The sequence below is a fragment of the Manihot esculenta genome, chromosome 8 (assembly GCF_001659605.2).
Source record: "Manihot esculenta cultivar AM560-2 chromosome 8, M.esculenta_v8, whole genome shotgun sequence".
Lineage (NCBI taxonomy): Eukaryota > Viridiplantae > Streptophyta > Magnoliopsida > Malpighiales > Euphorbiaceae > Manihot > Manihot esculenta.
The window spans coordinates 31,499,537-31,513,114 of record NC_035168.2 but is presented as its reverse complement, the minus strand read 5'-3'; the positions used below and the strand labels follow the sequence as shown (position 1 = coordinate 31,513,114).

Here is a 13,578-nt window from a genome sequence, read left to right as displayed (position 1 = left end):
TAGCAGGCAATTATCTTTTGAAAATAATAAGAGTTAAAAGGTTTTTTTCATGAATTTTTTAAGATCAAAGACTTGGGCAACCCAAAATATTTCTTGGGTTTAGAAATTGCCAGAAGCAAAAATGCCATTTCTCTTTGCCAAAGAAAGTATGCTCTAGAGATTCTTTCTGACGTTGGCTTTCTAGTTGCAAAACCAGCATCTACACCAATGGATATCATATCAAACTCATTACTGAAATTGGTGAACCTTTAACAAATCCATCAATGTATAGAAGACTGGTAGGAAGATTACTTTATCTCACTACAATAAGACCAGACATTACCTTTACACTACAACAACTCATTCAATTTCTCTCTAAACCCACTACTGCTCATCTTCAAGCTGTCCACAGGATTCTCAGATACATTAAAGTAGCTCCAAGTAAAATTTTATTCTTTTCTTCTACCAGCCCTCTTCAATTTAAAGCCTTTAGTAACTCAGATTGACCTGGATGTCTAGACACTAGAAGATCTATTACAGGATATGCAATCTATCTTGGGGATTTCCTAATTAGTTGGAAAATAAAGAAACAAGAAATTGTATCTCATTCTTCTTCAAAAGCAGAATATAGAGCACTTGCAGTAACTACTTGTGAAATTTAATGGATTGTCTACCTATTGTAAGATCTTGATATTACTTATCAACTGCTAGCAAGCATATACTATGGCAATCAGTCTGCCATTCATATTGTTGCCAACCCTATTCACCAAGAAAGAACTAAACGTATAGAGCTTGATTGGCATCTGATTAGAGAGAAATCCATCTCAAGATTAATTCACCTCCTACCAGTATCCTCAGCTAATCAATTAGCTGACATCTACACAAAGTCCCTTGCTGTTGGACCTTTTCAGACTTTTTTACTCAAACAGGGAATGTCCAATATACATTCTCCAGCTTGCAGGTGTGAGAATGTTAAAACTAAAGCCATTTTTTAATTATAGATTCTTCTAGAAATAGCTAGTTAAGTTAAGTAGTTACCTCAGTTACTGTATTTTTCCTATTAACTCAGTTACCTCAATTACCGTATTTTTCCTCTTCCTCTTTTGTATATATAGATCCTTCACTCATTCAATAAAACAATCATTTTCTTTTCTCTCATTTTAACTTTTCAAGTACCGATTGTATCATTAATGGTTGGAATTCAATTAAATTAAATTGAATTTTTATGAAATTTTTACTGCAAGCTTTTAAGCATTATGACATGCATGTGAAAATAGCAAATTTTTTCAGACACTTCATGTAGAATGTTACCCTTGTAACGACCCGAAAATCGGACCGCTACCGGCGCTAGGATCCAGATCGGCTTAAGGCCGCCGGGACCCGTAGCAAGCCAAACATTCAACCTGTGAACCTGTTTAATCCCATACATGATCAACAACAAACATAAAAATTTGAACTTTTCTTTCCATTCAATCACCAAACTCAACCTGTGCATGCACTATTCATAAACATAAACATTAACCCCACCTTGGAGTCCTCATCAATGCTCCAATGGGGTGACATAACATAAATTAAGTTTGGTTTACAATAATTATCATTAGACATTAAGATCATGTACTAGAAAGGGATTAACATAATACTATGGTCAAGTACAACTCTAAACTTTCATAAGCATCATTACATAACATTTCTATATCATACTTTTACATTACATCATATCCATGTCCACATCTAGCTATTACAATAACATAACTCTACTTCTGCTGACCTCCTGGTCTACCATGTACCTGCAAACCTGGGGGTTAAGGGAGAGGGGTGAGCTATAAAGCCCAGTGAGCAGAATAATTAATTATTCAATTTAAATTTCATGCTTTCATGAAATGCAACATATCACGAACAATTCACATCAAGGATGAACTTGTCACCATTTAGCCCTCCATACAGTCTAATCATGCCAGGGGCATAGTGCAGGCGCCTGGACTTCCATAGCATAACATACATATCCAATAGTGCCGGGGGCATAGTGCAGGCTCACCCGGTCTTTCTCTTACATAGTGCCAGGGGCGTAGTGTAGGCATGCCTGGACTTCCATATCATAACATCATGTCATAACGTGTGAGGGCCAATGGATCATTCAACATTCATCTACATCAACAACATAATATGCAATGCAACATATTCGTGAATTCTAATGCAAGCACCCTAGTATATCTCATGGCATTCATGATGCGTGTATCATGCTCAGAATTTATTTATTTACTTTGAAATGAAATAAGGTATTCCACTCGCCTCTGGCTGAAGCTCTAACAGACTCAAAAGTAGCTGAACTCACTGCTGGGGTCCTCGGTTCCTCGGGTCCGAACCTACACAGGTGGACTCAAATGAGGGACCTAACATACATAAATATGACTCTAAAATACTCCCCAAAAATCCCCCAAAACACCTTAAAAAATCACATAAATCATGCAAAGGAGGGCTGAACAGGGCACTTTCGGCGGCAGGTTCGGCGGCCGAAAGTCCCTCCAGAGCCGAAAGTCATGCACCTTCGGCGGCACTTTCGGCGGCCGAAGGTTCCCTCCAGAGACGAAACTCATGCATGTTCGGCGGCACCTTCGGCGGCCGAAAGTCCCTTCCAGAGCTGAAAGTCATCTTTCAGGGGCAGGGTTCGACAGCCGATTCATGCTACCACAGGCAGATTCGGCGACCGAAAGAGCCTTCGGCTGCCGAACCTGAGTTCTTTCCAAGGGCAGAAACTCAGCCTTCCTCATGCATAAACGCCTCCCAACACATTCAATCATGCATTTCCCTATTCTACAACATGCATACTCAAGCATACAAGCTCCTAGGGGCTTCAAACTATCTTAAACCTCAACTACAACACATCAAACATCCACAAACATCATACATTGATCAAAACATCAACATGAACCCATAAACTCAAATATGACCTAACATGCATTTCTACCCCAAGAAACTTCATAAAACTTACTTAAAATATGAAAGGAACTATGGATCTACTCTTACCTCTTGTAGAACGAGAAGAGAGACGATCCAACTTGGAGATGGGAGAGATCTCAACTCTTTGGTCTCCAAGCTTCCAAAACTCGCTCTTTGGTTCAAATATCTTCAAATCAACATAAAGCTCGTTAAAACATGAAAGATCGAAGGAAAAATATCTAAAATGAACCATAGGAGAGCAAGAACTCACCGTGGCCGAAAATGGGGAGAAAACTCGCCCGTTTCGGCCATAGAGCTCTTATATAGGGGCTGGCAGACCACCGTTCGGCAGCCTAAAGTGCCTCCAAAACTCATGCAAGTTCGGCAGCCGAACATGAGGTTCGGCGGCCGAACCTTTGAAACTTTCAGAAGCCTAACTTGCCCCCCTAAACCATCCCACGTTCGGCGGCCGAACTTGAGGTTCGGCGGCCGAACCTGGAAATGTCTCCTTGGTCTTTTCTTTCAAAACTCAATTTCCTTTTTGCTTAAAACCATAAGATACATTAAAACATTTTATAAAAATATGCTTTTACCCTTCTAGAGGTTTCCGACATCCGAGATTCCACCGGACGGTAGGAATTCCGATACCGGAGTCTAGCCGGGTATTACACTTGGGTTCCTTTATTTGACTCAATAAATTAGTTATAGGGTGGAAGACGCTTCTCACCACCATATCCCTCCTTAAGCATAGATTAATTAGGAAACGTTCTCTAATTAATCACTAATCAACAAGTTGCCAAGAAATGTCCTTGGGGCTTTTAGCATAATACAACTGTCAATTGCATTAAGAAATAGAGAGACCTAATTCTAGCTACCCAAACATATGGTGATCTTGCTAGATTATGCAATCTCCTTGGTTTTTATACCAAGGGTTACTTGTGTTTGAATAATTCAAGTAATTACAGACTTAAACTACCCAAACTAACAAATTATTACTTTGCAATCAAGAATCAATGAGCCCTATTGATCTAAACAACAAAGCAACAATAGAATTAAGCATGAAATTGCATAAATATTGATAAATAAAAGATAAACAATATATGTTCAGATCTCACAATCCATAAACAAACTGAAGTTTCACCTAATCTTCAACTAGAAAAAGGGGTTTCAGCCACTCATGGCTGAAACTAACAAAAAATAAAAGAAAGAAAACAAGAAAGAAGAAGAAGAAGGGCTGGCAGCAATGGCGCGCGACTACTGGTGCAGTTTCTGCCCAAGATGAAGCCCTTTTGTTTGCTGGTTTTATGTCCCTTTTATAGCTGAATAGGTTGCCCTTTATTTCCTTGTTAAGATGGAGTTCTCTTTCCTATTTGAATTTGAATTCTTGGAAGGCAATTGTATCTTCTTGATATTTGGCTTCTTAGATATGTGGGATTGAGTGCTGAGGTGTCTTGAAGATTTGCTGAGTTGTCCTCACGTGTTTGGTGAGGGGAAGACTTCTTGAAAACTTGAAATTTAAGTTTTCCTGCGTCTCTGCTGTCGCAGGCCCTGTTTGCCCGGGTTGTGTAGGCAAACAACTCGGTCAAACAGTTTGTTTTGGGTGCTGTCTACACTCTGCCTCTGTCCTGCGGGTCTGTTTGCCCAGTTTGCTTGGGCAAACAATATGGTCAAATAGCAAGTCTGTGCTTTCCTCATCCCTCTCCCATTTAAGCTTCAACTTGGTTTGGGAAAACCGACTTAAGCAAACCAAGCTTGTTCTCTTTTACCCTCTTTTGGGCAGTTTTAAGGTCATTTTCACCAAATTACCTTTTTACACCATTTTTTGCAAAATAAAATTAAAACCACAAAATTAGATAGAAAATGTGTAAATTAACATTAATATCAACATGAAAAATGGGTCTAAATTTAGCTGATCAAGTCCCTTGCTGCTAGACCCTTTTAGATTTTCTTGCTCAAGCTTGGAATGTCCAATATACATTCTCTAGTTTGTTGGGGGTGTGAGAATGTTAAAACTAAAGCTAGTTTTTAATTCTAGATTCTTCTAAGAATAGCTAGTTAAATTAAGTAGTTACCTCAATTATGTATTTCAATAAAGCAACCGTTTGCTTTTTTACCATTTTAACTTTTTAAGTACCGATTGTATCATTAATGGTTGCAATTCAATTAAACTAAACTGAATTTTTATGAAATTTTTACTGCAAGCTTTTAAGCATTATCACATGCATGTGAAAATAGCAAATTTTTTTCAGACACTTCATGCAGAATGTCATCCCTGTTCTTTAAAAAAAAAAAAAGAAAAGAAAAAAAAAAAAGTCTCTGGCTATGCTTATAGCTAAATCACTGAAAAGCTTATGCATTATAAAATATGGCGTATCATAATAAATGGTCGGTTGAAAAATGACAGTGATTAGTTAGGCTGCAACAATATAAGTCTTTTTATCTGAGAAATTACACAGTAAAACAGTTGTACTACATAGAATTGATTATATGGTATAACAAACTAATAAAAGATAAATAATTATAGAAATATAATTTAATAATAGACAAGTGAAATAAAAAAAAATAAAAGACTAGTTTATTTTTTTTATAATTATTTATTTTTTATTAACTTATTATATCATATAAAATTGCCTATATATTATAATCGTATATTTTTTTCCTCCATCGTCGAGCCAAATGTTTGTTCCCATTACTATTAGCTATTAGACCCCTTTTCTTGTATGTATTTATTGCTTCACTTATAATTAATGTTACACCCCTCCTTTAAAAAAAAGAAAATTAGAGCATGATATCAAAACACAAACACAATTATGTTTTCCGCGCTTAAAAGAATATCCTAACACTCTAAATTTTGAAAACATATTATTATATTTTTAAATTATTTAAAAATATAATTAAAATAATATTATAATTTTAATATAAAGTAATAAACACTACAAACACGTTGATATATATATCCACTGATTCAAAATTTGTTTTTTAATTTTACCATTAATAATATATAATCTAATAATTACTATTATTATTATATATAATGCATAAATTATAAATAATTCATCCTATATTATATACACTCAAAAAAAATTTCTTTTTAAATTTAAATTAGTCTAAAAATATTATACAAAATTTCTATTACCTACTTATTAAGATTATAAAGTTATTTTAATTTCATAATTTACCTATTTCATATAGTGTTTCAAATTTTAGTGCATTATAAAATTTTTAGTAAAGTTTAAGAGTATAAATATTTATTTTGATGAATAAAAATTACTGTATATATATTTAATGTACATAAGTCTAATCAATATGAAATTAATGTATTACTCTCTTTATTTTATAATTTTTATTTATTTTTTTAATTATTTTAAAATTATTATTTTTTATATTATAATAATATATAAATTGACTATTATAATTTTATTTTATTTTAAAATATTATATTTTTAAAATGAGTATAATTAGAAATTTAATAAAAAAAATTTTTAATATATGTAAAAAATTAAAATTAAAAAAATTATAAAACGGAAAAGAGTATAATACTATATGAATTAATCTACTACTACATGCAAGAGGAATCGGTGAGGTGTATTTAGAAATTCTCAAAAGAAAGAGTCTATTCCCTTCCACCAAATACCTATTGGTAAGGGGAAAAAAAAGAAAGAGAATTGTAAGAAAAGTTTACTCTTGTAAAAAATCTCAGGTGAGATTTGCTTTTGGTAAATCATAAATTCAAAGCCGGGGTTGCTAGCTTGAAACTAGCAACAAAAGTTCATGTACGCCATGATAAATCTCTCTCCCTCTTCTCTCTCCTTCCTGCCAGAAACAGGAACAAATTAAATCAATTATTTATGATGGTTATGTTGGACAAGCATGGAGTCATCATCACTTGGGCCATCCATGCACTCATAATTCACCCCAATTATTTTGGCTTCCTTATTAATTTCTTGCTTCACAAACCAACTAATCTATCTAAATTATTGCTTACATATATTTATTTATAATCTAGGGCTTGTTAGATTAAGTAATTAGTCCTATCTTAATTTATTATTTTGCAATAAAATTATAATTAATATTGCTATTTATTTATAATAATAAATATTACTGTTAAAATAACTTAATACTTATAATTTTCATTATTTTTATAATTTTTACATGTCAGTAGCAGAAATTATCCATTTTGTTGATGTATGTTAGTTTTCTATACCGGTAAATAACTTAAAAAGTTTTCATTACGCATAGTAGAGTTTAGCAGTATTCGGTTCGATTCGAAAAAACAGATTGAATTGAATTAATTTAAAATTTTGATTCGATTTTTTATTCATTTCGGTTCGATTCGGTTTTTAATTTTAAAAATTTTGATTATTTCAGTTCGATTCGATTTTGATCAGAAAAAAATAAAAAAAAACTTAACCGAACTAATTAGTGATAATAGTATATTATTTTCAATAATATAGAGAGATTAATCATATTAAGGTTAAAATATTTCAATTAAATTTAAAATATTCAAAATAAAAAAAAAGTAATAATAAATTTATTAAAAATTCAAATCGATTAAATCAAACCAAATTAAATCGAATCAGATCAATTCGGTTTAATTTAATTTCTGATCAAAATCGATTCCGTTTAATTTTTATAAATACTAAAATTTTAATTTTTAATTTATTTAATTTAATTTAATTTTAAACCAAACCGATCGAATGCTCACTTTAATTTTAAACCGAACTGACCGAATGCTCACCCGATGATCGATAAAAAATTATGAATAATTTTATAAAAATTTATTTAAAAAAAAAAATGTAAGCAAAGGAGGAATATATGTTTGGGGCGACCTTTTTGCACTGCAATGATCAACCCACAACAAACAAATCTACAGGCAGAATCATTGCCTATAAATTTTGGTAGATTCGTCACTGCCTGTAATGTAGATGTGCCTACATATATATATAAATTTTCAAGTCAAAGTTTTGAAACACAATAGAGAAACTGGACATATTCACATTCATATGGGTTCCCACCCTGCATGTGCATGATTCTAACTACGTGGCTAGCTTTGCAGCTGTTTAGCAAAACCAAGAAGAATTGACCAAAAAAAAAAGACAGATGAAAAATTTTATGAATTGTAATTAAATCAGATAGACATATAGATTGTATACAATATGCTAAAATGTAATGATTTCGAGAGCATAAAATGTTTGACACAAAGAACTATACACGTGGGAAAGAAATTAATTAATTCCTAAGGAATCAAGGTTGTGTCTTGTAGATAGCTTGCTGTCTGTCAAAGTTGTGAACTGGAATCAAGTGAGTTCAAATAAGTTGGCTAGATTACGCGTAAAATCATGAGCTGGGAGTTGGTCGATCATCACGTCCACCCAACACAATGGATCCTCAATCCTTCACTGCTCTTCTCTTAGCTAACTCAGATAAGTAACCAGCTGAGAACTCTCTCTCTTTCAAAGGTTGGTCTCAATGGAACCAACTCTTCTATCCCACAATAATTAACTTTCACACAACTTCCATATAGGCATCAAATTGACCATAACATCTCATAGTAAGTGCACTGCATGAGCAAAAGAAATTCAATAAAAAATTAGATATCATCGAACTAAATATTAATACGTAAAATGATTGTATTAAATAATATTTTTAATAACGAACTTACAGACAGTAAATTCGATATTTGTGTTATTATGCAAAATTGTATCATTTAGTATACATTTAGCCTACTAAATTAATACACTAATAAAAAATGATGTGCCTATGCGAGAAATTATTAAAATCACTAAGTTAAGTTCCTTATTCATTATCAATAATTACCATTAAAAATACAAATATGAGATACATAATTATATAACAATAAGCATAATCATTATTAGATATTGTGGACGATTAGGGCTAGTTAAAGATCCTCATCCGCTTAAGCACGGTAACTTTGTAGATGGAAATAATTTTGCTGAGAGAGCTCCCACCATTTGAATTCAATGGCGGCTCAACTCTAAATTAGTCGAGCCAATATACAATCTAGACACTAAAAAATTTAGTTAAAAAAATAAATTTTTTATCCCCTAATAGTTTTTATAATCTCCGTCCTATGGGAGAAAAAAATCGAAATCTCTACATCTATAATTGTGGAGATGTCTAGGATAAAGACCGCGTTACTTACTTATCAACTTTCTGTTTATAGTGACAACTTATGACTTATTTTAAACGAATGTTATACAGTACTAGAGATCTCTTTAATGATCTTTGATTTTTCAAATTCGAAGGAGATTGTTGTTCTAACACATAGCCTCTAGAAATTGAATTTCGTTGCTCGTGTCATTTCGCCTATCTAACCCCTCAATAATGGATGCACTATTTATTATGCCACATTTAAATTCTGCCATCAAAACCGCTTATAAAAACACTTTTTTTTCCCAAAATATTATTTTTGCTATTTCCTGCAAATTTTTGCTCTAAAAAAAAACTCAGTTCGCAATTTTTTTTTTCTGCTTATACTCCTTTCAGTAATTTCTGCTTCCTTTTTCCTTTCAGTAATACTTCTTCTAATTTCTTCCCAATTAATATTATTCCCAATCAATTATATATTTTATCTACATTTATATTTTTTTTATATGTATTGATCAATTAAACATGATGATAGACATATTCGGAAGAGATATCAATAATTAGCTTGAAAATTTTGGTTATTATGGCAACAAGATATCAACTATTAGGACAAAACATGAAGAAACATCAAAACCTCTAAATTTCCACCTCGGGATATTATTCATTACTTTTAGGTGTACACACGCTTTCTAATAATTACATTGGATTCATTCCCTTTGTTTTACAAAGGACCCATGTATGCAGGCAAGCACTACATATTAAGAATATTAATTCTAAAATTTCCCTCCTCATATCAACCCTTCCTCCAGCAGCTATAGATTTCTAGAGATGTATCACCGACTCATATACATAATCAACACCTTTCTTCCAAATTATTGCTTCCCCTGTAGAAAATCTGTAAGCTCAACGTAACAGCCTGTTCCTCTCTTGGACAATCTTCTATCAACCAAAAGAAAAGCTTCTACCTAGTTGATTTTTTTCCGACCTCATCCAGATGACAAAAGCTGATATATACCAACATCTATAAAGGATCAGAACCCCCTTTTTTTTTCTACGAATTCTAAAGCTATCAACTTTCTGACATTACAATTCCAGAAGCAAAAAGTAAGTCATTCACATTTCTTGACTTTTAAAAAGTATTGGCTTGAAATTAACTTAATCAGCTAGAAATATTTCCACCCATCTCAGATTGTATTTGTATAATATCTTGGATTCCTAAGGAAATAGCTAGTTGTGCTTCTTTTATATTGTTGGTTGAATTTGACTGCAACTTGTTGAGATGGGTGCTTCTAGGAAATTGCATTTTCTATGATGGCTCATGACATAGTTTTTTTTTTCTTTTCTTTTGATATAAATGGCTTCACATTGATTGAACTCGAGGCCTCTGAGTCGTGAAGACTGCTTTAGTACTAATATTATCTTTTCCTAATTGCCCCACTCTCTGATATCTATAAATCCCTAGTCTTTCTTCATGATTTTGACGAGAAAGTATTGATTCTTTTAGCCTAGTCATGTCTTAATAATGATAACAAAACTTTCATGATTAAGATCATATAGGAGCAAAAAAAAACAATATGGTATTTACAAGAGTGATTTGAAGCTTTTGACCAGCAAAAGTAACCCACACAATGGGCAAAAAGAAAGCACAAATCTAAAGAACAATTGATATATCTGCAAAATGAGAGTTCAAGACAAACCTCTCTCTCTTTCTAATTCAAAGCTTGCCTTCTTCTTCTTCTTCTTGAAAACAAGAAAAACACTCTGATTTAAATTTCTTCTCTTCTAAGCTTGTTTAGAAGTGCTGTGATTAATGCATCTCTCTTCTCAGCCCTAGCTTCTTCTCTGATCCTTCTCTGCTCTTCTCGCTCTCTCCACCTTCTCTCCATCATTATCCTCTCATTCTCTAATGCTTCCATCTTCTGTCTCCACTCCATTTCCTTTAATCTTCTATCGTTTTCCCGAGCGTCAAACGCTTCTCTCCATTGCATTTCCATTTGCATCTGTTGCTTCATGAAATCCTGCAAAATTTCCCTGATGTTATTATTATTTCCACTGCCACCACCACCGCCGCCGATATTCGTAGTTCTTTTGGCCTTTTTCTTCTTTCTAACGCTTTCTTTCTCTCCCTCACTTTCTTCGTTATCGTCTTCCTCGTCTGAAGATAGCTGCACAGCTTTCTTTTTAGAACTGGCTGCTGCTCCTTCTGCTTCAGCCCATAACATTCTTTGCATCCTTGCTCCGAAAATCTCTTGCAACTCATTATAAAATGGGAATTGTTGTCGCAAAGATTCAGTTTCCATCGTCTCACATCCCTATATCAATCAAAATCATATAGATAATCTAGGGTTTTTACTAAAGAAGCTCAAATCAATAGAAAAAAGTCAGTAAATTATCAATAATTTTGAGAAGACAATATCAATACCTTGTATCGAGTAACTAGGTTTTTCCACTTGCACTTGCACTGCTCTGCGCTGCGATAAAAACCCTTTTCCTTCATTTTGTTAGAGACCACTTCCCAGAGAAGTTTGTTTCTCTTGGTTTCCATGAAAGTTCGATCCAGTTCTGCTCTGATCATCAAGAACTCCTTCGTCTCTTGGATGCTCCATTGAGGAAATCTATCAGTATCAACGTTAACACTGATATGATGCTGCTGATGATGATGGTATCCTTCCATTCACACACAGAACACAACAACAAATAATTGAGAAAAAACGAGATCGATAGATTTGCACCCACCAAAAAGATAGATGAATGGATCAGAGGAATCAAAAAGAAAAAGATGGAGAGAGAAAGAAAAGGAAAGATTTATACGAAGAAGGTGGTGTGAACAGAAAATGATGTGTGAATCATCAAGATGAAAGAAAAGAATATAAAAATAAATTTCTTTTCCTCTTCTTTATTATCTTAGGTGTCAAAGAGATCGCTGTTGCCATTCGTTCAGATGTAGAAAACAAAATCAAATAGCTCTCTCTTTCTCTCTCTTTCTTTTCTTCCTCCAAACAGTCCTTTCCAGTCTTTATCTGTCTACGCGGAAACTCAATTTCCTCTCTTTCTCTCGACTTTTTCCCCCGATCTCTATAGTTCACATTGCGTTTACGTGTCGTCAGGCTTACGTGAAATTCCAGAGTGGTGGGGCTTTATTCTCTGAAACAAGGTATAGGAAACTTGCTCTACAAGCTACAATTTTTATTTTCTAAAAATTTAAATAAAATTAAAATTAATTAAATAAATCAATTTAATTGGGTCTCTGTCAACTTTCTATCCGTTGTAAGATCTGATCAAATGAGGAGATTTGTCAACTTTCTAGTCCTCGTGCCTTTGAATCGTTTAGAGGGGACAGAAGAAAAAGCTTCGAGACCGTATCAGCTATGGAGGAGGCCGTAACGTTTTTGCAAAGCGGTTCTTGCATGTACTCTTTTTTTTTTTCTGTTCTTCTGAAAAAATCTATGGGTTTTTTTTAAAAAAAAAAAATCCATAGAAAATCTACTACGCGGAATTCTGCCATGTCCCACGTGTGTACGCCAACAATTTTGTGTCACGTGGCATACATGCAGACATTTAGACTAGAAGACTGGTGGGCACTTTTGATAATGGAGGGACCCACTTTGCCTTGCGTTCACACTACCACCTATGACCCATTCGAGTACTGGCCCAAAAAATTGACTACCTCTAATGCATATCATGGAATATTAATATCATCAATCTTTCAAATTAAATTTAAATTTATTTCTCATTTTAAAAAATATATTTAATTATTGTGTGCATAAAACTATTCAAATAATTCCTAACCTTCAGGAAATTTGTTAATTTAATTATATTTGATTAACGCTTACTATTAATTAATTTCATGTTATTTCATTGATTAGATTGACCTAAACCAACTTAATTTAAATTGTCGGTCAATGATGACTTGACCAGTTCTAGCATAAAAATTACTTGGTCATATGAATCTAGATATTGGCATGCATGGGAATTTATATTTTTCTATTTCTTAATTAATTTGATTTTTTTTTTACAGTGTGATACGATCCAATTTAAACGATATTTTATTATAGAAGTAAGATAATTAATTATATATTATTTATTGTGTATAAGACTTTGATTTGATTTACATATAGCGTAATAATTATAATCTATTTATTTAAAATTGAAAATTTATAAAAATTTAATTTACACGTTTCATAATCGATATAAGTTTTCGTTGAACCAATCTATGAAATACATTTTGAAAAAAATCTCAATTCAAATCTATGGCACGTCACGCACGCTTATTAATTCACAACTTTATACTTTTTTTTAACAGCTTTATAAAAATTATGTACTGTTCATATATTTTTTTATGTATAAAAAAAACGATGATATCTCCTTGTATTGTGAATTAATGGACTCTTTATGTCGCTTTCAAATTTGATTGAAATTTATTCTTATATTTATTTATTTATTTTATTTAAGTAACTATCATCTTTATATATATATTTAAATATAAATTGATTATTATAATTTTATTTAATTTTATTCTATTTTTAAAATATTTTTTATTAAATATTAAAATAT

At 32.6% G+C, this 13,578-nt stretch overlaps 1 protein-coding gene across 2 annotated transcripts; it reads right to left on the bottom strand.

Moving 5' to 3' along the window:
- Positions 1-7,995: 7,995 nt before the first annotated feature.
- LOC110620250 (trihelix transcription factor GT-3b) lies at positions 7,996-12,060 on the bottom strand. Of its 2 annotated transcripts, XR_002488783.2 has the most exons (3): positions 11,447-12,059; positions 10,722-11,336; positions 7,996-8,476 (listed from the first exon to the last, which is right to left on the bottom strand). XR_002488783.2 is itself a non-coding variant. In XM_021763903.2 (2 exons), exons 1-2 carry the CDS (start codon positions 11,696-11,698, stop codon positions 10,791-10,793), a joined length of 798 nt encoding a protein of 265 aa, XP_021619595.1. In that variant the 5' UTR covers positions 11,699-12,060; the 3' UTR covers positions 9,654-10,790. The 2 variants fall into 2 exon arrangements, 1 of the variants encoding a protein (XP_021619595.1); XM_021763903.2 differs by lacking the exon at positions 7,996-8,476 and having other exon boundaries at positions 9,654-11,336; positions 11,447-12,060.
- Positions 12,061-13,578: the final 1,518 nt, after the last annotated feature.